General features: G+C 37.5%; 1 protein-coding gene across 1 annotated transcript; it reads left to right on the top strand.

Moving 5' to 3' along the window:
- The first annotated feature begins 58 nt into the window (after positions 1–58).
- Positions 59–23,353, top strand: LOC131430337 (REPTOR-binding partner). Its single transcript, XM_058595232.1, has 3 exons — positions 59–278; positions 22,215–22,296; positions 22,492–23,353. The coding sequence occupies exons 1-3, from the start codon at positions 231–233 to the stop codon at positions 22,704–22,706; spliced, it is 345 nt and encodes a 114-aa protein (XP_058451215.1). The 5' UTR covers positions 59–230; the 3' UTR covers positions 22,707–23,353.
- The last annotated feature ends 2,739 nt before the right edge of the window (positions 23,354–26,092 follow it).

The raw sequence follows: 26,092 nt of genomic DNA, 5'->3' as shown, positions 1-26,092 counted from the left end.
CGTAAACACTCGTGTCTGTCTCTTCACGACCTCGGCTATCATCGCCATTCAAGCGACTTCGTCATTCTTCCGTCGCTCGTTACTCTGCTCTGCTGTTGTTATTATACTGTACTGTACTGCTCAAAACAAAGCATAACCGTGTTCGCTTGTTTGTAGCTTGCTTGAAAAAATCGATATAAGTGGGGAAAAGTTACGTGGATTTGTGGAAAAACTAGTGGAAAACATTGCCAATGATGGACTACGACGAATTAACCGTGGTGGAAGAGCAAAATCAGCCGGTAAGTGTGCGAAAAATGCAGAAAAATATTTCCTCTTCTGTACGCGTGGGGAACATATGACTCGCCTTTTCGTTTAGCACAACAAAGATGGCGATTGGCAAGGCGAGCGTGAGTTGTTTGTTTTTGTTTTGATCGCCAGCAGGCTCGCATTAAGTCGCGGGTTTCGCAAATCAGCCTACCGAGAAATTGATGGAAACTGCCCCAGTTGGGTCATGTCATTAGTATTTTTCTCTAGAACGTGTAACGAAAGGAAATAATCGGTTTTATAGTGGAATTTCATTCAGATATTTTTTTTTGTATAGATTGTGAAATAGCTGAACGAGATTGGCATAAAAAGCAGGGATTATTTCAAAGCTTGTTTTCATTTAACGCGCTCTATATGTGTTTATATAGATTCATTCGGTATTGGTAGAAGCTTACATGCGCACTGAAGTTTGACTAATATGATGACGTAGTTGGTTCCTTTCTTTTTGTTTGTTTTGACTAGATATCTTGCAAGTTTGAAAATTGCGAAACATCTTAGATTATGAGTGTGAATAGTTTCAAACTCTAACAGAAAGGTTCAAGAAGAAGTATTTTCAAAAGTATGATTAGTGCAGAATTCTTCAATATAATTCGCAAAATGCTTTCGATTTCCCTTCCACATTTTTTTTTAAATTCTGCGTAGTCCATTTATACTAAATATAGTGGAAGTACAGGGTCCGGCACTCGAAGTGTAACCAACTTCAGACCGCTCGCGCAGCTGACGCACGGGCATCAGCTCTCTAGAAATTTGCTAAATGATAGTTCGGAGTTGTATTGTTTACAAGCGCAAGAAAGCATTTTGCCAAAAGTGAACGCGAAAAAAAAATCTTGACTTGAGAGAGCGAAGGAGTTGCTTCGTTTGGCCGAAAGCGGTCAATTTCCGAACATTGTATTTTCTGACGAGAAAATTTTTCCAATTGAGCAATTCGTAAACTCTCAAAACGATAGGGTTTACTTGACCGACCGTTCATACGAGAATTTGAGTCATCGATTGGCCACCAGGAGGCAGCACACGCAACAGATAATGGTTTGGGCCGCTGTAACCGCAGATGGGCGCTCTCCAATCGTTTTCATCGAGCCTGGCGTCAAGGTAAATGCGACATATTATCGGGAAAGTATTCTGGAGGTTGCTTTGAAGCCGTGGGCAGACAAACATTTCGGTGGCAGACCATGGACGTTTCAGCAGGACTCGGCACCGTCTCACAAAGCTCGAGTGAACCAAGAATGGCTGAAAAACAACGTTCCGAACTTCATCACGTCCACACAATGGCTCTCGAATTCACCAGATGCGAATCCAATGGATTATTCTCTTTGGGCTATTTTGGAGAGCAAAGTCCGAACTAAAAGATACACCAGTCTCGAGGCGCTGAAAAAAGTTATTGTCCGCGAGTGGGCCTAAATACCTGCAAGTCACATTCGGCAACTTGCGATTCGTTTTTTGACCGTCTCAAGGCCATAGTCAAGGCAAAAGGTGGTCATATCGAGCAAAAGTGAATTGATTCTGAAATTTGTATTATTTTTGCACATTTTGTACTTTGAATTAAGTAAAAGTAATTTTCCAAACTGAATTTATGGTCTTTTTAATTGGTTACACTTCGAGTGCCGGACCCTGTAATATATAATTTCGTATCTTGTTACCGAAAGTAATTCTTAAAATTTACCAGCAACAAGATAACAAAAAGTTCAGCATATTTCAAATGAAAAAGCTTTTGATTCCAAAAGCTATGAAAAAATTTGGTTCAGTATCGTTAGTTAGTTCAAAGTTTATTTTACTCCGGTGAATTACAAAATTCCGCTCTCGTGAACCACTAGTCAGAGTGTTCTTATATACAAAATATCAAGAGATAAAAAGACAATGCATTAGGCTTCAGAATGCTTGTTTTCGATAAGTGGTCGCATACACTGATAAAAATCGACATGTTATACTGAAGTGTTCAACACTTCAATTCGCCGTATATAGTTCGACACCTCAATTGCAAATCACTTCGAATCTCATTTAAATTAAAATATATTAAAATCTTTTGATATTACACTTGATTTTAATTTCCATATACACGTAGAGAAAAAATTTTTGGAATTGCAAAACAACAGATATTTTACTTTTAATAATAATTATAATGATTTGTTATTTTAGCTTACGCTTTTGTTTGTTAAAATAATACATTTTCGATTGTCATTTAGAAAAAAAAACAGATTTCTTCCAAACTTCAAGGTTATTTTTAAACTCCTTTTATTTCGATTTTTGTCCATTTTCAAATTGTCAAATGCTTTCAACAGTAGTTGTGTCCTTCCGTTGTAAGACGATTTTCTACAAACCACAATCAAGGCCAGGCCTAGGAAAATCACCGAAAATCAATAACCATCGATGTTCTAAGATCACTGCTGATTTTTTAAAGTTTTTTTTATTCGGCTCCTTTACACTTAAGTTTAACGCGGCCGTTTTACAGTAAAAAATATTTTTTTTTTGCTGGATCGTGTTGTAATTTTTTTCCTTGGAGGAGAGGCGCTTTCGCTGTTATCTAGTTGGTTCAGCATCACTGTTATTGGCGAAACAATCGTTATTTTTTCACATGCTTTGGGTAGGTTATTAGCTGCAGATGGTGTACTTTGTTCTATAGGGGATACTGATGGTTTCGTTAGGGAGGATGCTTCATTGTTGTTGGTGGCTGTCACAGATGTGCTGGGGTTGCTTGGGGTTGGTGTGAAGAAAGTACCGTTGTCCTTTGGTGTGGTTGTCTACTTGTCCAGTTTATCACATGGCTTACCGTAGTGAACAGCTTTTTGGTAATATTAACATGTGGCCATCTGATTGTCATAGGTCCGAAAATCACATAAGAAGGTATAGGCTTCTTCAAGTGTATGTGTAATAAACGTACGCCATTTAGAATACCGGGGAAAAAATTCTTCCACTTTTCTTTTTCGATAGAGAGAATCTCATCGTATTGGGACATAGTTTTGCGAATATAAGGATCGATGACGCTTAAGGGAAGATCATTCACACGCACTTCTATAGCACTATCTTCCATATATACTGGAATGTTGTACTTAATGTTTTCATGCTCCACATAGTGCAAATTATTATTGTCTTTTGCGAATTGAATTGCATTCAACTCTATAAAACTGGATGTAAACAACATTATTTGTTTTATTGTATTGAAGTAAATGCACACGTTTAATGTCAAGATACATTTGCTCCTTAAGCAAACCTTCAAGTTCTCGTATCGAAGGTCGAATTTTGCATTGCCTAAAGTCTACAACAGTTGTATTCGTTAGTGTCGGCTGTAGCTTTTTTTCGTTTGGTTCACTCATTTTCGAGGTCGTTCTATTGTTCACTACACAATACTGTACTTGATTTCTTCCGTTCCGAACCTAAGCGGTTTTGTTTTATCGACTAACTTGGATGAGATGTGAAAGCGAATTGACTGCTGATCTTAACATCACTGATCTCATACGTAAAAAAATCATAGCTGATTTCATCACAAGTGATCTTAGCCAAGGAAAAAATCATCGTTGCGAAATTACAACTGATCTGATCTCTAAGTGGTTTTAATTTTTAAATGATTATGATCATGTTAAGTTGAGATCAGTAAAGATCTAAATCAAAAAAAAATACTACTGATTCGATTGGAAATGATTTTTTCTGCGATCAGCAAAAATGCGAGTAAATTAGCGAAATTAATAAATTTGCCTAATATGAGTATTGAAAGATGATGCTTCAAACGGTTGAACTTAAGTTATGCACTGATAATTTTAGGCAATTTATATAAGCTTAGTAGACCTGTGCGCCGCCACATTTTATTAATGCCACCGATTATATTACATCAGCCGAAAAAAACGATTTTATCAATTTGGAAAATTGTTTACAGTTTTCATTTAAATAGTCAATACTATTTATTGCTGATCTCCAAATAATCACACTCATATTCATCTCAATTTCTCCTCTAATTCGCTGCAGTCGAAATCATTTACCATCTCTATTCACTACGATGGCTTTAATGGATCACATAAACATTAGGATCGTTGATTGTAGGTAGAGAAAATAATAAAATAGAAAAATTGTCCTGTGTGAATCAATATTAAAATTAATAATATGTTTATAATTGATTACGCTGAATCGTGCCGACTCCGCCACCGATATTTCCAGGAAATGTTGAAAATTTTGATCGCGCACAGGTCTACTTGGGAGCACCAATCGGTAGGTAATGATAGGTGGTAAGCAAGGATTTAAAAAAGCACAGCACTGCGATTGTGTATCACGGCGCCGGTACGAAAGTCTGTTACCAGTGTTTGGTTTTAATTGCACTTGCACAGCGATTGAGAAAAATCATAGCCACTCTACTAGAAGTATGGCAGAAAAAATAACAGAATTTCAATGAGTTTGGTCGGTCGCATCGGAATATCATACTTCTTGATGTATTTGAAATTCATTCTATGATTAATAATCATAATGATAAAAAAACATGTTCAATCACAAAGCATGTCATGCAGCCGATAAATTTACCCTATTTAGCTTGAATTTCATATACAGAAGTAACAGGAGTGCAGGTTTTGCTACGGCAATTTAAACGCGTCATTCAAACGCAGTGTCTGCTGTTTTCAAACCCTGTGCTCCTGTTACTTCTATAAATTAAATAGTGCATGAACAACATGAGTGTTAATGGAGCATTCCCCAAAGATACACAATTATCCTCAGTTATACATTCCTGTAGGATTACGGTTGTCACTAATTTTCACAAATCTCAGCAGGGGATCTACGATTTCAGACGTAGATCAATTGGCATTCATGCCTGATCTTGATCATATGTGATTTTTCTCCACCAAGATCAAAGCTGATTGAATCATCCAATGGTCGATCTTACATGAATCAAGAATCATATTAGTTTAAAATCAATACCGATTTTGTGTGACGGAAGATCAGTACCGATTCTGATCGATGGGATTTAAAGATAACTGATCAACGGATCTTAAAAAGATCAGACTAGTAGTGATCTTCTTCGGTAGTGATCTCGATTTGACGATTTTTTTTTCTAGATTTTCCCAGCCCTGGAAGGGTGGCACAAAACTTAATTCCAACGAAGAATTACGTTTTTTTTTGTAATTTGACTTCCAATTTTCAGGATAAATTTTTTTCAATTTAAAATTCGATTAGTAATTTTATCAGTATTTTCGTTTGAAATTTAGACTTCTTTTGAGAAAATCAGAAGCACAATTTATTTTAGGATTTGTCATTTTTCTACTTTAATTATTTGCAAAATTTGGTTCAAAATGTTTAGTCCTTTTCAAAAGATAGTCTAGATCAATTTTGGAATTTTTGAGCAAATTGGCTTTTTTGTTATAAAGTCTATATGCTACCTGCTTCGAATACGATTTTGTGCGAAATTCGTTTATTTGAATCCTACACTGAACAAAATCGATTTTCAAAATTTGAAGACAATTTACAAAAAAAAACACCTCTTTCGAATTCAACGAAGCTTTGTCCCAAGGTAGGTTATAATGTTCCCTTCCAACCGTACATGTATTATTGTAAGGCGGGAACTTTAAAAAAAAGTTGTTTAACTAAAACTTTTTCTTGTCTATTACTGATACTGTGAAATCTCGTTTTAAATTGAGATTCATTGAATTTTTGGATGATAATGACCTTCAGTTTTCGATAAAAAGACAATGTAATCAAAGTTATTTACGTTTCGTCTTTGATTGATCAGTGCGTAGCAGCTTATGTTGAGCTGTTAGCGCGACCTGGCGGTTCAACATAAACCGCTAGGCAGACGTAAAGTTGATGCTATTTGCAAAACACTTTTTGCTATCAGAGATGGCATTCCACCAGAGTGATACACGCTAGAGTCAGATTTTTGCCACACCGAGGATGCAAAAAACGAAGCACCGCACAAAGAGGAAAGCGCACTTATTCTCAGTGTCGAATAGACAGCATTTGAGTGTGTGCTTGTGGTTAAAGCAGCTGGCGCGAGTGAAACACATTCTCTTCCCATGAATCGCTCACACGCTCTCTCGTCTAAATACACCCAAGTGACCACTGGCGCGTGATGGTGAGCGAACACTTCTGTGAACTTCAATTAATAGAGAGTAGATCTGGCCTTGCCATGAAAAATTTGCAAGGAAAACCGAAAATTTTACGATAAATTGTTTTATTTTGCTGATTTTGCGTGTCCACGCTTCATCTACGAAAACCATACAGCAGAGTGCTCACCGGCGTGTACACCTCTGTGAAAGTATCTGCATCCACCTCAGAGAATTTATTAGCTAATGCTCTAGCCCTTTGGTGCGATTCAGTGGAAGAGGTAGAAGGAAATAAACAAACGCACTCATGATGCATGCACACTTTACACAACAGTGGTGTATAAATGCGAAAGAGAAGAGCTCTCGTTGAAGTTGTCAGTGCGAGGGGAGAAATTTTGCTTGCTCTTCGTCACACAGAGGAGATAGACATCTCTGTTTGCTATTACATTGAAGTTTAATGTCCAAACTGACGTCTCGGACGAAACAGATTTTTGCTATCTAGCCGTACATATTTTGATAATTTGAAGGGGGAAAAAGCTTATTTTTCAATCTCCAAATTTATGCAAGGTGCACATACATACATATTTGTAAGTAGTTTTTAAATTTTTAAAGTCATTTCGATATGAAAGTTTAGTATTTTTATTGAAAAATTTAACTGATTTTGTGGAATCACTAGTATAATACTTTTTGTAGGCTGGGTCAGTTTTGGTCAATTATTTAAAAAAGAACTATTTAAAAAAAATGATTGAGAAAGTTTAGCCCTTTTTGAAAGACGGTCTAGATCGATTTTAGAAAAAAAGTATGCAATGTGACATGTAGGACAAGTCCAGAAAGTTTCATTCCAATCTGAAAAAGGCTGCCAACTGTGAATATGATTTAACGCGAAATTCGTCATATTTAAGTCAATTATAAAATTACTCATCATGTTCTGAAACATCCTTCGACGAAATTTTCTGGGTACGCGAAGTGCAGCTAATGCCCTAACTGTGATTTTTTTTAAAATTTCCACTAAAAATCGAAAACTTGTGGTTTTAACTTCAAAGTTTTGCGAGTAAAGTAAGATGTCAAATATATAATCATTCGGATACACTGTGGAAGAAAAAGTGAAACTGTCATTTGCAGTTAGGCCCTTTTGTCGTGGGATTATCGAATTGTTTCTTGCTAATTTTCCTTTCTGGACCACTGTGCAATGTTACGAAAATAACGGGTTGCTTGATTGAATGTAGATTTAATATTTTCTTTTATTTTTTGGCATTAAAAATGCCTTACTCTTCACTATGTGGGGCCGGGTGTCAATTAAAAGTTTCAAAAATAGTCGCGTAACCTTTTTGTGTCATACTTTTGAACGTTAATAACTCGGTCATTTGTTGATCAATTGATATAATTTAACAACCAATCGATTCGGAAACTTTTAACTTAAACATGTATGACGACGTCGTTTCAGTATTTCAATAGCATACTATTGAAAAAATAGTTGGAGTCGACCTATATTTTCATCCACCAATCCCTGTTGTACAAAATGACGTCAACTTCTTGTTCGGCATAGGAGGCTTTGCGTCATGCATAAAAAACACCGCATTGTTCTGCGTAGTATGAAGAGAAATCTATAAATATATGCTGCACAATATTTGTTTGCCTAGTTGATGTTTGACTGTGAATGAAACAAGTAGCTTGTCCAGTGAGCTGATGACTGGATTGTATGTGCGTTCACTTGCTGGATTGTCGCTTTTGCATTATGCGTTGGTGAAATTTCCTGTTGTCTGCGCAACACCGTGCTCGCTTGAGTATTATCAGCGTGTTTATCGATTCTTTCGAAATATCCCATGTATTTTACAAATTTTTGGTCGATTTTACCATTAAAAATGCCTATTATGGATTTTCCTAATTTAAATGATTCCAAAGCTTCAATATTGTAAACTTAAAAATGTTATAATTTGCCAATGGATCGGTTTGCATACTTAAATCTCAGTTCCCATACGAACAAAACGTGACAATGTGACTGAACAAGTTGTTGTCCCACCAGGAACGCTTCAAAAGATTCAAAATTAAATTCTGAAACTTCTAAAAGCGGTCTCCTCGGTTTAGTAGTATAAATGAGTTCCACAGGTTCACATATACAGAACTATTAGATGCAATATCATATAGTATCAAAGATAAGCTCAAGGTAAGTTTACCTGCGATTTTACATGTATCGTTTGAATAGGAACCCTTGTAGAATTTGGTTAACCGAGAGTTTCAGTTCAATTATTATTTGCTTCAAAACAATAAGCGTCTGATGGCTACACACGTTGTAACTATGACAATGTTCATTCATGTGTTAATAACATCAAGTTACAATATGAACAAAGTTTCGGAATTTTGTTGCGTATCCATTCCGTATATTCCTAATATGCCAAAGCGAAAATCAATGTAAGTAACTAAATATTTTATGCGGATTGTTCGACATGTTTTCTTCCTCGTATTGTTGCTATATTATTTACCGACACTTTCCGAAGATTATCGACGATTTTGAAGAAGGATTAATAAAATTACACTATTACTGAGTACAACATTTTTCGTTAAAATAAATAAAATCTTCTCTTGGATCGATTAACTGTTTATAAAATTAATAAGTTTGTACGTTTCTCGAAAATTATTATCATGAAATAAAAAAGTTTCATTTGTTCAGGTTTAAATCTTTAGGTTGTTTGTATCTAAAATTGAGCTTTCAAGTAACTTTGAATTCATCATAATTGCAAAGCAAAGCCTTGGTATTACATTCCTGTAGTGGAATTTGCCTTCTGTTTCAACAGACTTCGCAGCCGATTCAGAGTGTACAGAACCATTGCATGGCTAGTGCTACGATTCTACTGACACTACGAATCCTTCCAGGTTGGGGCTCGAACATACGACAACTGGTTTGTGATGCCAGCGCCCTATGCATTGAACCGCCAACCCGGGACATTGACTTCTAGTTAAAGGACGTTATTCAAAAACTTAACAATGTAAAAATTTGTGCAAAGGGATCAAAATTGAATAGAATCAATTATCAAGAAAGAATCTAATTGTCAATTTTATCATTCACTAACAATCTAAGCGCCTAAACTAGAGCAAGTTTGTAATTAGTCAATTGAATAAGTTTTTAGTTTAGTGTATCATCATCATTATCATCTTTATTTTCGTATTTATTATGGGAACTCAAGAAACATTTTATTTTTAATGTTATTGTGCTCGGACGTGTCTTGAATACAACCCTCTAATTTTTTTTATTGGAGGTAGATCCAGTTTTTCCTTCGTTTCTCTCTATTTCACATTGGAAAATCAAGTGAAATCATTGCGAAAAGGTTGAATGCTAAAAATTTATAAAATTTTTGCCTTGGTGGGTATTGGAAATATTAAAGTGTCGAAAATGGGCAATTGACCAAAAAAGTTTGGGAACCACTGAGTCTACGTGCTCTATGAGCGATCGCTATACCATGTTTACGCTAGTCCCTTTTTTCAAAATAAATTCTCTTTAATCTAAGCCAAACTGAAAACTCCTAACACAACACGTGTGCATATATAGTATAATATATTCCTGTAATAGAACGGAATTCGCAATTGACGCCTGTTGCCGGCCAGGTTTGGAAGATAGCCAGCACCAGGCATAAGGGCAAGATAACTCGCCATTCACCGGCAACGCAAAACAAATGCGTAGTAAAATTTACTCCACGCCAGACTGAGATCGCGAGACCGTTTACCCGTGAAGACCACATCAACATACAGCAGGCTCTCTGTATGAAGGCGTGCAGTGGAAGTTTTTATTGCGCTGTTTCTATTCGCTGAAATATTCATACCTGAACGCGAGTTTAGCGAGAGAGAGAGAGAGAGAGCATAGAGCGAAGGTACGACTAGTGTTGCCAGTCGGAGAAGGAAAAATTAAAAACCTACTACTTTACTATTTTTAAAATACTTTCAGAACTTTCTCTTTGCGTTATTCGTGAAACAATGATCACAAATTGTGCTTGAATGGCAAATCAACTTGAATTACTAAGTTTCACTAGTGACTCAATTTGAACTGCTGTTCACTGATGAATCGAATATGAAACTAAAACAAAAGAGGTTAAGGCATGACACTTATGAGATATATTTTTTTAGTTAGCAACCATCCAGTCATTCAAAATAAGTCCAAAGCGAATCCAAATTGGCATCACTGACGCAATGCAATGCACAACAGCGACGCGAGAGAAATGGTGCGCTCTGATGTGAGTCTCGGCTGGCCCACCAAGGACTGGTCGCCAAGTGAACATGAATCAGTTGCGTCTTAAACCTTTCAAATGTAACATCATACCGGGAGGCGCTCTCCGTCGACAGTGTCCGTTGTTCACTGATCAGATTACCCGGGGTTCGATCCGTGCTCCGCCAGAGGTCTTACGAGTGAGGAAACCGTGGCTGTGCGTGTGTACGTGACTGAAAGGGGAAGAAGAAGAAGAAGAAGCGGTAGCGGTTCCCGTAGAATTAATTTGGCCAGCCTTACCGGATTAATCTCGAGACGTAGTAGCAACCATCACATTCACGCGTGAGGTCATCTACGCATCGGAGGTTCCACACTTGATAAGCAACAGGTCAGTATCGTTTGCCCTCCGGGAGGGGACGGCTTCCCGAAGCAAGTCCTGACCCAATTTTGGTGTCACTGTTGCTATGGTTGCCTCTTGCAGCAGCTCCAAACCGGCGTTCTCAATTGCGCCTCTTTCGCGGGTGAGTCGAAGGAAACGGCGATTACATATTACGCCGTACAAAAATCTGCAAGCCAATTGTGCTGCCATGTGGGCGCGGGGTGGGCCGGTCGTTCGGTCGGCCGAGAGCATAAATCCACGACGCAACAGTATAATATGGCATGTCCGAAGAAATGCTGTGCTCGATACAAAACCGATGCATGAATGTTCCAACCGACACGGCTGCTGACTGCGGCGGCGGCGGCGGAGTGGAGCGCAAAACTTAAACTGCTATTTTAAGGTATTGGTAGAATGCTCGTTACACGGCTGCAGTTGCACTATCGGTGACACTCGAAGTGCTTACCTAGTACCAGCTCGAAATTGCATTCGTTCGATTTTCGGCAGCTCCGTTGTCCGTTTGTAGTGCGAACGATTTATGAAAATGTTACTGCAAATTTAGTGAAGCCGATCGGCGATTTTTTTTAAATCGTCTGTCACAATTCAAACCGAAACACTGCACTGTGCTATTAAATAAAAAAAAATCTCTTCCTAATCCACCTAGCGCACAGTAGTTCAAAGGCCCAATTTCACGCTCTTAATTGTTAACACGTTCAAAGCGTGGTTTTAGAGGTACACTATCTTCAGAAAAGTTGCTCAGAATAGTAGGCGCCGTCCTCAGGATTTTTTAAATAATGATTTCCCTAAAAGTGGGATAAAAATATTGGTTTAGCTTTAGTTTAGGGTCAATATTCTACAATTTTATTTTATTTGGGAGCAGGGAAAAGCCCGCTGGAGCTGAAATTTACAATCTCTCTATCTCCAGCAGGCATAAAACCTCCTCATCTTTCTGTATCAACAGATTACAAATATCCAAATATACTGCATAGTATTAAGGGCTTAAAGTAAAATTACTCCCGGCGAGAGTCAAGAGTGACTGGACGGTGACGTTGAAGGCCGCATCCTGCTGTCCGTGAGGGTCCGCGGGAAAACCCCCAAGTCACAAACACTCGGCGGGTGTCCGGCATGCTGGACATCAAAGAGAGTGGCCCTCGGAGAGCGGTGAATAATAGCAGTGCAGGAAAAAAAGGAGAGAAAAAGAGAGAAGTGAATATTGTAGTAAATGGAATTACGAAGGGGTGGAAAGGGGAGGGAGGGGGGGGAGGGCGTTTCGAAAAAAATTGAAAGCGGCAAAATATCAAGTTAATTGTCTCAATAGATGGTGTCTGCTACTAACGCAGAAAGCGATAGCACCCAGCCGTTCTGTTGACCAAATGTCATCATAGACACACGGGGAGGCATGAGATAGGAACCTGTGAGCACTTAACACATGGGTTGAAAAGTTCCGGGCCTAACAAAGAGAACATTGCCCTTTTTTACCTTTTTTATAAATATAAAAAATAGGTATAGAATTCGCTCAAACTTTAGAAAAATTTTCTGAGGCCCGGAGGGCCGAATGTTCTATACCAGTCGATTCAGCTCGACGAAGTGAGCAAATGTCCGTGTATGTGTGTGTGTCTGTATGTGTGTTGTCAACTAAGAGGTCGAGATCTCAGAGATGGTTGGACCGATTTTGATCAAACTAGTCGCAAATGAACGGTCTCTCCGTCACCCTGAACGCTATTGAATGGTTTTGAGATCGGATGTTTACTTTTTGAGTTATACGAAGTTTTATGTCAAAATTTTCAGTTTTTTGAAAGTATCTGTCACAATTGACCTTGAAAACAGAATATATTTTCAGACTTAGATTCCGCACGGTAATACCTATCAAGCAAGCCATAGATTGTTAAAATACGTCCATTTCTAACGGATGTATCAAAATTTCTGTGTAAGCGACTTTTTCCCCTATTCTAGCAGTAGAAGTTTTGAGCGCTGTCTGGCAAAGAATTGCTTGGGAGCAACATAAAACACGATTTTTTATACTGTCACATACATTTGTTTCTAAGTACCCAAAAGACTGTGTACAGCATCATATTTTGCCTTGGACCGATTTTAGCACGGTTCGTTTTTGGCAACATAATTGTTCGAATATGACATAAATAAACTAGATGATGGCAGCATTTTCGAGTTGAAAGCAATACCATAATTATATTGATTTAAACTACTTACAGCAATAAATGCTGGAAGGACATAACAGCCATATACCATTCGAATCAGTTCGTCGAGATCAGCAAATGCGTGACAAATAATTTCACTCAATTTTCTCGGAGATGACTCAACCGTTTTCTACAAACTCAGATTTATATGAAAAGTCGTATGCTCCCAAACAAGGTTCCAGAATTACGTTTGGTTCCGACCTCTGGTTCCGGAGCTACAGGAGGACATGTGAAACGAAATTTAAATTGTGTAACTCATTTTTCTCGTAAATGGGTGAACCGTTTTAAGATTCAAATGAAGTCTAAGAATTATCCTAGATTCAAATAAAAAGTCTTTAGATTCTATAAGACATCTTGCTTTTCAGTCAGATCCAACTTCCGGTTTCGGGGATACAGGGTGATTAGTATAAAAATGTCTATTTCACATAAATTAATCAGGTTTATCGGGATAGCAGATTTGGATAGTCGATAACCAAATAAACTTATTTCATTTTTGGTTGTATTCAGTTTTCGTTTCGAAAGGCACCCAAAAATTTAATTCGCACTACGATTTCTCAAAGATGTCTTCACTGATTTTCAAACATTTTGAAACAAATGAAAACTATACAGCTACTCAGGTGAATTTGTCTGACTTCGGCTACACCGAATTTCGAATTCCGGTTCCAGTATCGAATCGTTTCTCAAAGCTCAATCGTTTTCTCAAAAAAGCAAAAACGAATTTCAGAAACAAAAATTCAAATTAAAATAAATTCTATTTTATCCAATTCTGACTTCCGATTCTGGAATTGTAGGATGATGAATTTTTAAAACTCAAAGCGATATAGGAGATGACAATCCCGAAAAGCTTTAAAGTTGGACTCAAAAATATTGCAATTTATTCGTTATATGGCCATACGAATCGGTTTGGGATTATGCTGGTTCCTGAATACCGGCTCTGGAAGTACCCTAAATTACCGTAAACTCTAAAGTGGAAATTACTTCGACATATCATGGAATGTTTAATCGATTGTTACACTTTTAGATTTAAATTCGATCCGATTTGCAGTTTCGACATTACAGAGTAATGAGTAATTAAAATCTCAAATTGCCACTTAAAACGACTGACATTAGGATAATGTCATGAAAACTGAAACACCGAAAAATATTGATGCAAAAAACACATGCGGATCATCTCACTGCAAGGTGGATTAAGCACGTTTTTTGGTTCAAAATTGATTTCATTCATCAACGTAATCTCCATCAAAAGTAACGCAATCATTCCAGCACCGCTCTAACATTTCAATACCACTTTTGTACAACGATTTATCTTTTGCCTCAGAATAGGCCTCAGTTTCAGCGATAACCTCTTCATACGTGCGGAATTTCTTACCGGTGAGCATTTTTTCAGATCTGCGAACAGCCAGTAGTTGCTGGGAGTCAAATCTGGCGAATACGGTGGATGTGGGATATCGCGAGTGAAATCGTGTTTCGATTTCCATGTCCCGCGCAGTCGAATTAAAACTAGTTTTTTTAAATATACTTAGAAATAATCATTAGGACCATATTTTGTCTGTTGATTATGTATATTAGTAAATAAATAAATAAATAAGCTGGTCTTACAAGCCAGTTGTCGTATGTTCGAGCCCCGACCTGGGAGGACTCTTATGCCGTTTTTCATTGAAAAACACTGGTGGCGTGGATTGCTCTGGTTTTGCACTTTCGAGCAGAAATGCAACATTCTGACGGTGTTTCATTGCAATTTCTGCTCGAAAGTGCAAAATCAGAGCAATCCACGCCACCAGTGTTTTTCAATGAAAAACGCCATTAGTGTCAGTAGGATCATAAAATTAGCCATGTAATGATACTGTACACTAAAATCGGCAGCGAAGTCTGTTGAAACAGAAAGATTTTGCTTTGAAAGCACAAATATAGGCACAGCGGCCTTCTAAAGTTCCCCTAGATTAAGCTGGCTGCCACTTATTGATGTCCGATACCGATACTTTGAAGTATCGATACTTTCTTTCGAGAATCGGGTATTTTTTGTATCGATATCACATCAGAGCGAAACTGTTAGTATCGATACTTTAGGTCTCGATACTTACAGTATCGCTACCAGGGCTTGCAAATTTTCAATTCGTATTTCAGATAGAATTCACAGCGCAACCCAAGCAAGGAAAGCTGCTTCGTTCGTTCATTAGTTCATGAATATGCCCGCTATCTGAGACTTATGCTTCACGAGGTTAGCATTTGATGAATGGTTCTCATATTGAAGATGCCTATGAAGAAACTAGATTCATAACTTTCAGTTCCGGTGAATAATAATTTAAAGAACATTGCTTTTAATGTTTCTAGGATATTTACACAGTGTAAACTCCCAAGAAACAACTGGATCGTTCTGAAAATGGGCTCAAATGCAAAATTTCTGCTATAAAATGTTTAAAGTATGTTTGAAATGTGATCAAATTTGGTCTTAGAATGCGAACATTATGTTTAAAAATGATTTCTGTAAACCTACACTGTGAAAACACCGTAAACATTGCCTATTTGACTTTGCTTCGCGTCATGTAGCACGTCGTGAAGCAAGGCCTTCTTTCTTATACAATTCTAACGAGAGCGAATCCTACATTTCATTACATTGCCATGGATTGCTTAGTTCATGTGTTAACTGAGACTTAAAGCACAGGCAATTTACTATAGGCAAGGGAATTGATCTGCTTAGTAGCATATGCTCTCACGCATTTAGTTTCTCTCTAATATAGGTCTCTCATTCAGCTATGTCAAGCAAAGTGTTCACAGCAGATGTTTTTTTGTTGCTTTGTTCGTTTGAGGATTCACAATACAAGCCCTGATCGCAACAGATTGAAGTCAATTCCCATTACTACGGAATGTTTTTTTTCGATTATAGAGGCTTTAACCTTAAGGTCATTTGCCACTTCGGGTCAGAAAAACTTTCTAACCCTATGTGCGGGGTTGAGAATCGAACCCAGGTGGGCTGAGTAAAAGCAAAGACATCATATTAACAAGATATCCAGCTCTCACATTTCCCGAACAAATCATTGGCAACATCCTTTTTTTCGAGCATGTCGCCCTCAGGTGAGTCCGCATCGAATCTCATACATAGAAGTAGGGGAGAGAAATGTCAAATTCGTGCGCGCCAAAATAGCAGGGCTGCGCACCCATACAATTGACATGATATGTTGAATGTGATGCCGTGCGATGGCGTTGCTGAACTGAAGATTGATGTCGCTCCGAGCTGACAGGGTCTGGTAAAAGGCATGGTTAGTCGATGTCACGCTACACCCGTCACCGATGGAACATTATTATGGGGCGCCTTTTCTAAATTTACCCTCTGAACGAGTGGTTTTTATCGTGAACATTTTTTTGTTTTATTCGACGTATTATCATAATTTTTTACACGTCGTCGGAGATATGATCAGCAATTTGTGATAAAATTTCCAGTAATATAACCACAAATAACTCGAAATTCAAATTTCATATTTGACACACTCCCCGCTGTCGTCTTGAAGAAATGTTCCAGCGGTATTGCAACACCCTTATGTCAACTGTTTCAACAGTCACTCACGACTGGAGTATTTCCTGTTGTTTGGAAATCTTCTTATATGTTCCCAGTGCACAAAAAAGGAGACAGGAAGAATATCGACAACTATCGCGGCATTACCTTACTTAGTGCAATTCCTAAGCTGTTCGAACTGGTTGTTCTGGAACCTATTTTCAATCACTGTAAGCAGTATATCGTAGAAACTCAGCACGGATTCATGCCGAAACGCTCAACTGCTACTAATCTATTAAGCTTTACGACGTTTTATATACGGACCTCTCCGCTGCTTTTGACAAAATAAATCACGCTATTACTATCGCCAAACTGGACCGACTGGGTTTCGGTTCCTGTATTCTTCAGTGGACTGAATCGTACCTCTGCAATCGACGGTTGGCGGTTAAGATCGGTGATGATCTATCTAATGATTTTTATGCTTTTTCTGGCATTCCACAAGGCAGTCATCTCGGACCACTGATTTTCCTCCTGTACTTCAATGACGTGAACTTTTTACTGAGTGTCCCACGATTATCATTTGCCGACGACCTTAAGTTATTCAAAATTATTAAGACAACTGAGGATGCCATTTCCCTCCAGAGTCAACTAGAAATTTTTTCGGAGTGGTGCGAGATTAATCGAATGACATTAAATACCAGTAAATGCTCGATCATTACGTTCACACGGAAAAGAACACCTATACGTTTCGACTATTGTCTCCGAGGATCTACGATAGATAGAGTTACATGTGTCAAGGACCTTGGGGTTTTTCTTGACGAACAACTGAACTACAAGCAACATATCTCGTACATTGTTGCAAAAGCTTCACGTTGCCTGGGATTTGTAATGAGAACTGCTAAGCACTTCACAGATATCTACTGTTTGAAGTCTCTCTACTGCTCGCTTGTACGTTCAACGCTCGAATATTGTTCGGCGGTATGGAACCCGCTTTACCATAATGGGAATATCAGAATCGAATCAATACAGCGCAGATTTGTTCGTTTCGCTCTTCGCCAGTTACCATGGAATAATCCTCATCAGTTGCCGAGTTATGAAAGCCGCGGACTGCTTATCGGACTCGATACACTGAAGGTGCGACGTGATCTGTCCCGTGCATTGCTAATCGCCGACGTTTTGTTGAACAATGTCGATTGTTCAGCACTTCTTTGTCAAATAAACATAAATGTTCGCGCACGAGCTCTTCGCAACAACAACCTCCTCAGAATGCCTTTACGCCGCACTAATTATGGAATCAATGGCGCCATCATTGGATTGCAACGTTCTTTCAATGCTGTTTCGACGGGTTTCGATTTCCATGTCCCGCGCAGTCGAATTCAAACTAGTTTTTTAAATATACTTAGAAATAATCATTAGGACCATATTTTGTCTGTTGATTATGTATATTAGTAAATAAATAAATAAATAAATTTTAAGTTCAATTCAAGTAGTTTTACCATTGTTTTGATTGACTTGTGACACGGTGCGTTGTCTTGATGAACAAAAATTGTTTTCTTTGCCACATGACTTCAAACGCTCCAATAACGCTATGTAATATTCAGTGTTAATGATATTACCTTTCTCAAAATAGTCGATCAATATTACACCGCGCATATGCCAAAATACCGAGGCCATAACCTATCCAGCCGATTGTTGTGCTAGCAATTCATAATCTGCCAATTTCTTAAGTTAATCCGAGTGGTCTTTATCTGACGATTGAAATCGATTATCGTTCATAAAATTATTGAGGTGGACAATGTTTCCTGTAAATTTTCGGAACTGTACTGTAACTTTTTTTTTAGAAATTTATTTTAATTTGAAATCCGTAATTCTTGGCATAAACTTAAACATGAAAAATTTTTCTGAACTTATTAAATGTGTGTGATTCGACGGGTGTTCGATAAATTTTCTGATAATAAATTTAAAAAAAAAAGGTTTTTTTTTACCGAAAATGGTTTTGTTTTTAAAACTATTCGCCAAGTAGATAAATACATTTATTTGTTTACTTGTTAAAATAATTCATCTGACAAATAATAGTCTAAATGACGGGAAAAAGGTACAAACGAACTTGATCAATGGCCCGACAGTAGCTTTCAAACGAGCCCAAGTTTGTTAAGATCGGTTCAGCCATCTCTGAGAAAATTGAGCGCGTTCAGATATCTTCTAAAAGTGCACACACACATACACACACAGACATTTTCCGATCTCGTCGAACTGAGTCGAATGGTATATAACACTATGGGTCTCCGAGGCTCCGTTCGAAAGTCGGTTTTTCCAGCAATTCTAATACCTTTCTATAGAGAAAGGCAAAACCAAGGTTTTTTTTACCGAAAATGGCTTTGTTTTAAAAACTATTCGCCAAGAAGATAAATATACTTTTGCATGCGATCGAACCAATTTATGAACTACTTTTCCAACTTTCAAAGAGGTATATCTAAAGCAAGGATGCAAACTGCCTCCCATTTTTATTACTGTAGTCTGCTTACCCACATCTACATTTTTTTATTTTTCTTACTGTACCGCGTTGATGCATCCAAACTAAAATTCTATTACAGTAGCCGTGCGAAGCAGTAACGCGTAAAAAACTACGGCTGGAATCATAGCCGTTCGAAGTAGGTAGAAATTATATTTTTCCACATTTTACTGCCTCCTTGTTCGCGCTACTGTACCACAAAAAAAGTAGCTCGTGGCGGTAGAAAAAAAGTACTTTGCCGTTGTAGAAAAGTGTACATGAGTGCGATAGAAAATGTACTTTACGGTAGGCGCTGCACATTGCCTATTTCGTTCATTATTTTGAAGATGACTTCGCACGTGTGACTAGTCAATGAATGATTTAAGGGCTTGTTGGTTGGACAAGTAAACTGAACTCGGCTATACTGGTTACCGTTTACCTATTCGGGAAGCCTAAAAAGTAATGGTCACAAAAGATTTCAAATGAATCTAACATCGATATCTTTGAGATGGTTAGATCGCTTCTCGCAGTCTTCGAATCAAATAGAAGGGCCCTTCGTTCGGAAATAATAATTTAATCGTTCTCCGGTGTGAAATAATTTTAACCGTTATATAAATGAATATAAATATAAATTAAATTAAAGTTTTTAGATTGAGTGAAAAATTTCCATTTTCCGCATTTCGAAATGTTTTGATTGAATGTAAAAATGTGATTCTGCATTTCGAACAAGTGATGTTTTTTGTATGGAAAGCTCAAACTTCATCGAAATACACAATAGGAATGACTTGTGCGACTCCGTACATCTTCAGTACATCATCGATTTTTGACTTTAGGAATTTACCAGTCTGGCGACATTTAACTTCCATCATTGCTACAAAACAAATCATTTATATGCTTATACTACTTTGGCAAAAAATAAAATAATAGGGTTCTAATAATCACAGTACCATCTTTATTAAATTGCGTATTTATGCCCACTACATGACGGCCACATCGGGTCGCAGAGTCGACTTTAATGCATATTAATCGACCTTGCATTTCAGCTGCAATTTTTTCCCTAATATTTGTTGCGCATTGTTCAATATGACAAGAGATATTGTCTCGATTGATTTTAAATTTAAGTGCTTCGCAAATTGGATCTAGCAGTTCTCGAAAACCTTCCCATTCAACGGCGCATAGGGGCAAGTGATGAAGTGATACCATTTTTACCAAAGATTCAACCACAGCTTGTCTGTCGAGTGCTATTGATGTTTTAAGAATTTTCCTTTTCTTTTCTGGTGCATATCCTTGCTTCAGTAGTCCGTATTCCAGAGCCTTTTCCGGATGCACATTTCGTAAATGCTCAACAAAATTTCCGGGATCATAACTACTTCTTAATTTTTTGTACGTGCAGATTTGAGTAGAATCGATGTTACAAATTATATAATCATCTTCACACTTATAACAATCATTGGCTATGTCCCGATAAAAACGCTTTATTTTCGATGAATCAGTCATTTTTCACGATCACGAATCGATTTGGAAAAAATACGATTTCAGGAACAACAACATTCACTGCTAATGAAGGGAAAAAATTGACAAGTCGACGTAACCATTTCATAAGGTCACAAAAGTAAATTGTTTCTCTTTGTTTACTTTTTCATCTGCTAAAATCTAATCAGTACGTTTCAACGCAGCAAAGCATTGAATTCTTCATTTAAAAAGGGTCTTGAAAACAAATAATTCATTACACCATTCGGGAAGATTATCAAGCATATCAAACGATCTACTATTTAAATAAAATATAATCTGGTCTTGAGAAATAAAAAAAATCGTCAACACATAATGTTTATATATTAAATAATAATCATTTGTTAACGTTCAACGTAAACACGTGCGCTACCATTTTGAGCGAACAATGTAAAGTACAGCGGTAGAATACTTTTTTTCGACGGCGGTAGAAAGCTATATTACATTTTTAAAAGCGGCGGTAGCTATGAGCAAATGTATCGCCCAGCCTACTGTAGAGTGCTGTAAACCTAAGAAAGAGTAGAATGAAGCAGAACAAAATATATTTTTACCTTAACCGTTCTCATCGTCGCTGGTACACTCTCTAGAGTAAATGTATCTACCAGCAGTTGTAGCAGGCGGTAGCACTCAGAGTGTGTAGAATGTAGGGAAAGAAATGTACTTTACCGGTACCGTTCGCATCACTGATCTAAAGAATGCGTTTTAAACTGTTTTTTCAGGCTTCGAAAAACAAAAACCGCGCAATTAATTTTTGATGTGTGACGTTTGAAGAAATCAGTGGGGACTAATGATCGCGATTAAAATCAGGAAACCATCAAATCAAGGCTAGTGGATTGGTACATTGTTGTTTAGAAGAAAAAAACAGACACGGTGAAAGTCGTAATGAATCGTGGAACGAGAATATTCGCGAGATAATTTCGTTTTTGTGCCGAATCGAAGTGAATAGCACAAGTAGACTTGAATGAAAACGTGTTCTGAGCACGCATACCATTTAAACGATGCTGATGTTAGATTTATCGTATGAAAATCGTAAAATTTTTCGAGCGCGGAGATTTTTTCTAGAGAATTACTGTCTACTTGAGTGTCAGAAACGATGCATTTAAAGATGATTCTGGGAATTTCAAGGGCCTGTCACAGCTAAAATGCTTGCTGGTATTGATAGGCTAATTATTCAATCATAACGACGTAAACGCGTGAGCATTTGCTACTAACAAACTTCATGTTGTGATGTGAAGTACGATACCACTCTCCTCTTCATTGATTTATATTTAAACAGTTCCTAATAGCTTCGCTACTGGAGGCTCTTATCATGAACTAGAACAAAAAACGTGATAGTTTAATAGTGTAATTATTACCTAAAAAGCGGTCCGATCAGAGTTTTCTATTCGGTTACAATGCAGTATTGTGTAATCGATTCGTTTTTACTTCCAAAGAAAGCAGTCCAAACAACGCGGAACTAAGCGCAATTTGTGCAGTTTTTATGCATTATGCACTTTTTTTTTCGTTGTAGTTTCACTGCACTTACTCATGATACCGTTCAGCTCCTAAGCCAAAGACAACGGCAAAGGGTTGGGCAGAGCTACAAACATTACCATTCACGATTAATTTTTTCTTTTCTTGTTCTTTTTTCGGTACCATCAGGAAAGGAAGGAAAGCGGCAAGCGGGGACGTAAACCAGGCCGCAAAGCATCAACGGAGCGGGTCGATATGAAGGCAAAGCTCGGTAAGTTCACACACACACACACACACACACACACACACACACACACACACACACACACACACACACACACACACACACACACACACACACACACACACACACACACACACACACACACTCCCTTCGTAATTGCCATAATCATAACAATCAAATGAACCAACGCTAAGTTGTTAACTCTTTTTTTTTCTCGCGCAGAACGCAGCAGACAGAGTGCCCGGGAGTGCAGAGCTCGCAAAAAGCTGCGCTATCAGTATCTGGAGGAACTAGTCAGTGACCGCGAGAAGGCAGTGTACGAGTTACGCCGTGAGCTGGAGAAACTTCACTACTGGGCACTGGAAGTCGATGCCGGTCGGTTCCCCGAGGGTTTGCAGGAACTACTCGAGGAACTGGGTGCCCTGAAGCAGGAGTAATCTTTTGATTTCGTCCTTCGGTTTTGGAATATGTTTTTTATGCATTATGAGATCGTACTATTTATTTGGTAATGCTGGTTTGGTTCAACTTTAGATTCGATTCAGTTAGGAACGATTTACATATTGCTGTTCGAATAGGTTTGTTTTAGTTGTATTGTAAATTAAAGTTAGTTGGGTTATGCGTTTTAAGTTTCTGCATAAATGCGTGAGTAAAAAACTACAAAAAAATATTGCAAAACGAAAGAAAAAAACAACAAAAAAAATCCCTAACATTATAAATTACCTCATAGAATGGTAATGCTAAGTACAACAAACCCAAATATACAAATAAGATACGATACACGTTGGACAGAGGATACTTTTTCGACAACTAGTGATTGACACACCCAAATGTTACAAACATAGCACCATAGTATTGGTATGCAACGTGCTTTAACACTAACGCTGTGTTGAAAATCTACGGTGAAATCCTTCGCACATGAAAATAAAAAGATACCACAAAACAAAAATCAGCTTATGAATTTGATTGTTTTCCAGTAAACCGACGGTTATACACTGCAAATGGTGTCATATAGAATTAAACAAGCATCTATTTTTGTAACACACATTTTAACAAGTACCAATAAATTACAGTGTGAAAAAAAAAATTCTGTCGTTTTACTTCACAGGTCGTTTGTTCCAAAGTGCAGATACTGTTTAGAAAATTGTTATTCACTGGTGAATCGCATCGGGCTGTGGATCAGAAGCTGCAGCTAGGCAGCGGTTGGAAAATTTTTACCGAAATTAAAACTTTCGGATCAGCTATGAATTGCCCGGACAGAAAAAGGAAGTGCGAAACGGATACGAGAACGGCTCCAGCCATTTGTTCCCAGTTAAACTAATCTCCTTCGCTAAAGTTGAATAGCAAAGTCGATCGAAAACACCAAAGCTAAACAAATTCAAATAACTTAAGGAGCTTGAAGAAAAAGCTCCTAGAGCTCTCGAAAACGATTATCTGGACGAAAAATTCTACATTCAAGATGTTACATTGAAAGCAGAAAGTTCGTGTGTTGTGAAGGCACGGTGAAGCATGGAGGAGGAAATGCTTTGGTCTTGGGGCGTTTTTGGTGTATGTTAGAAATCGACGGGATTGTGAGGGTAGAGCAGTGGGAACACCAAAAGGTTTCAGTGATCCGTGATCCGTGAATTTTGAATTTCTGCGTTTGGCGAAGACCCGAAGCCAGGAACTCGACCTTATCGAGAATTTGTGATTTTGGATATGAGATAATAAAGATGTGTAATTCCATTCAAAATTTTCGAACTTTGATGAATTTGTCGAGGATGTCAGTTTTGACAGACTGCTAAACTTCACATTTAAATCAATATCAATTTTTAACGGTATCATGGAAGACATTTTTGAAAAACTCGATGAAAGACCGCAACTTGGTTAAAGCCGGGTAAAATAAATGAATATAAACATAACATTTTCGAACCGAAATGTCTTCTAATGTGTTTGTGTGTTTTGTTCGAATTTTCTCAATATAAAAAGTTTCATTTGGGTTTCGACAAATTGCACATCATGATAAAAGAAATTGGATGAATTTTTTATGAATCTGCAGATTTCACCTTAAGGACAACAAAGCATTTTCAACAAACTGCTTTCCATTATGTGAAGAGAATGATCGTGTACATTAGGATGGGACAAAGTTGTATGGGAAAAAGATGTAAAGGTTTATTTTCCAGCTCCACCAAACTTTTCGTGTTTCTTCTGGGTCCCTTAAGAACTATGAAAAATATTCACCCCGATTCTGTATTTCGTTCGAAGCGGATTATTTAGATCGAATGTCAAAATTTGCAAATCGATCGAGTGATGCTTTTGTATGTAAAATTTGAACTCGATCGAGATACAGAATGCAAAATTTCGTATTCGAACGCAATAATCCGATTCGAATGAAATACAGAATCGGGGTGATTAGCTCGATCGGTGAAACTATATTTTCGCGCCCGTCCGTTTAAAATTTGTATGATATTTTGTATGGGAAAATGACCATTTAACAAAAAAAAAAACGCCCTGTAATTCCAGAATTGGAAGTCATAATTGGATAAAAATTTTAAATTTTGTTTTTTTTTAATTTGAATTTTTTCTTCTGAAATTCGATAAGGCTTTTTTTGAGAAAATGATTGAGCTTTGAGAAACGATTTGATACTGGAACCGGAATTCGAAAATCGGTATGGCCGAAGTCAGATAAATTCACCTGAGTAGCTGTATAGTTTACATTTGTTTAAAAATGTTTGAAAATCAGTGTAGGCATCTTTGAGAAATCGTAGTACGAATTAAATTTTTGGGTGCCTTCCGAATCGAAAACTGAATACCACTAGAACTGAAATAAGTTTATTTGGTTATCGACTATCCAAATCTAACTAACTAACTAACCCGATAAACCTGATTAATTCACGTGAAATAGACTTTATACTAATCACCGAAACCGGAAGTTGGATCTGACTGAAAAGCAAGATGTTTTATAGAATCTTTAAACTTTTCATTTGAATCTTAGGTGATTCTAAGATTTCATTTGAATTATAGATCGGTTCAGCCATCTACGAGAAAAATGAGTTACACAATTTTATTTTCGTTTCACGTTTCATCCTGTAGTTCCGGAACCAGAGGTCGGAAGAAAACATAATTCAGGAACCTTGTTTGGGAGCATACGACTTTTCATATGAATCTGAGTTTGTAGAAAACGGTTGAGTCATCTTCGAAAAAAAGGTAAAAAATTGAGTGAAATTAATTTACACACACGCATTTGCTGATCTCGACAAACTGATTCAAATGGTATATGGGTGTAATGTTCTTCCAGCATTTATTGCTGCAAGTAGTTTAAAACAATATAATTATGGAATTGCTTTCAACTCGAAAATTCTGCCATAACATGTCATGCTCGAACGATTATGTTGCCAAAAACAAGCCGTGCTAAAATCGGTCCGAGGCAAAGTGTCATGAAAAAGGATGCTGTACACAGTCTTTTTGGTACTTAGAAACAATTGTATGTAAAAGTATAAAAAATCGCGTTTTACGTTGCTCCCAAGCATTTCTTTGCCGTACAGCGCTCAAAATTTCTACTGCTGGAATAGGGAGAAAAGCCGCTTACACAAAAAATTCGATATCTCCGTTAAAAATGTACGGATTTTACCAATCTATGGCTTGTTGGATAGCAATTATCGTGCGGATTCTAAGTCTAAAAACATATTCTGTTTTCAAGGTCAGTTGTGACAGATATTGTCAAAAAACTGAACATTTTAACATAAAACTTCGTATAACTCAAAAAGTAAACATCCGAGCTCAAAACCATTCAATACCGTTCTGGGTGACCTTTCATTTGCGACTAACAGTTCGGCTGAAAAGTTCG

This window comes from Malaya genurostris, chromosome 2, assembly GCF_030247185.1.
Source record: "Malaya genurostris strain Urasoe2022 chromosome 2, Malgen_1.1, whole genome shotgun sequence".
NCBI classification, from domain to species: Eukaryota; Metazoa; Arthropoda; class Insecta; order Diptera; family Culicidae; genus Malaya; species Malaya genurostris.
This window is presented reverse-complemented; position numbering and strand designations above follow the sequence as displayed.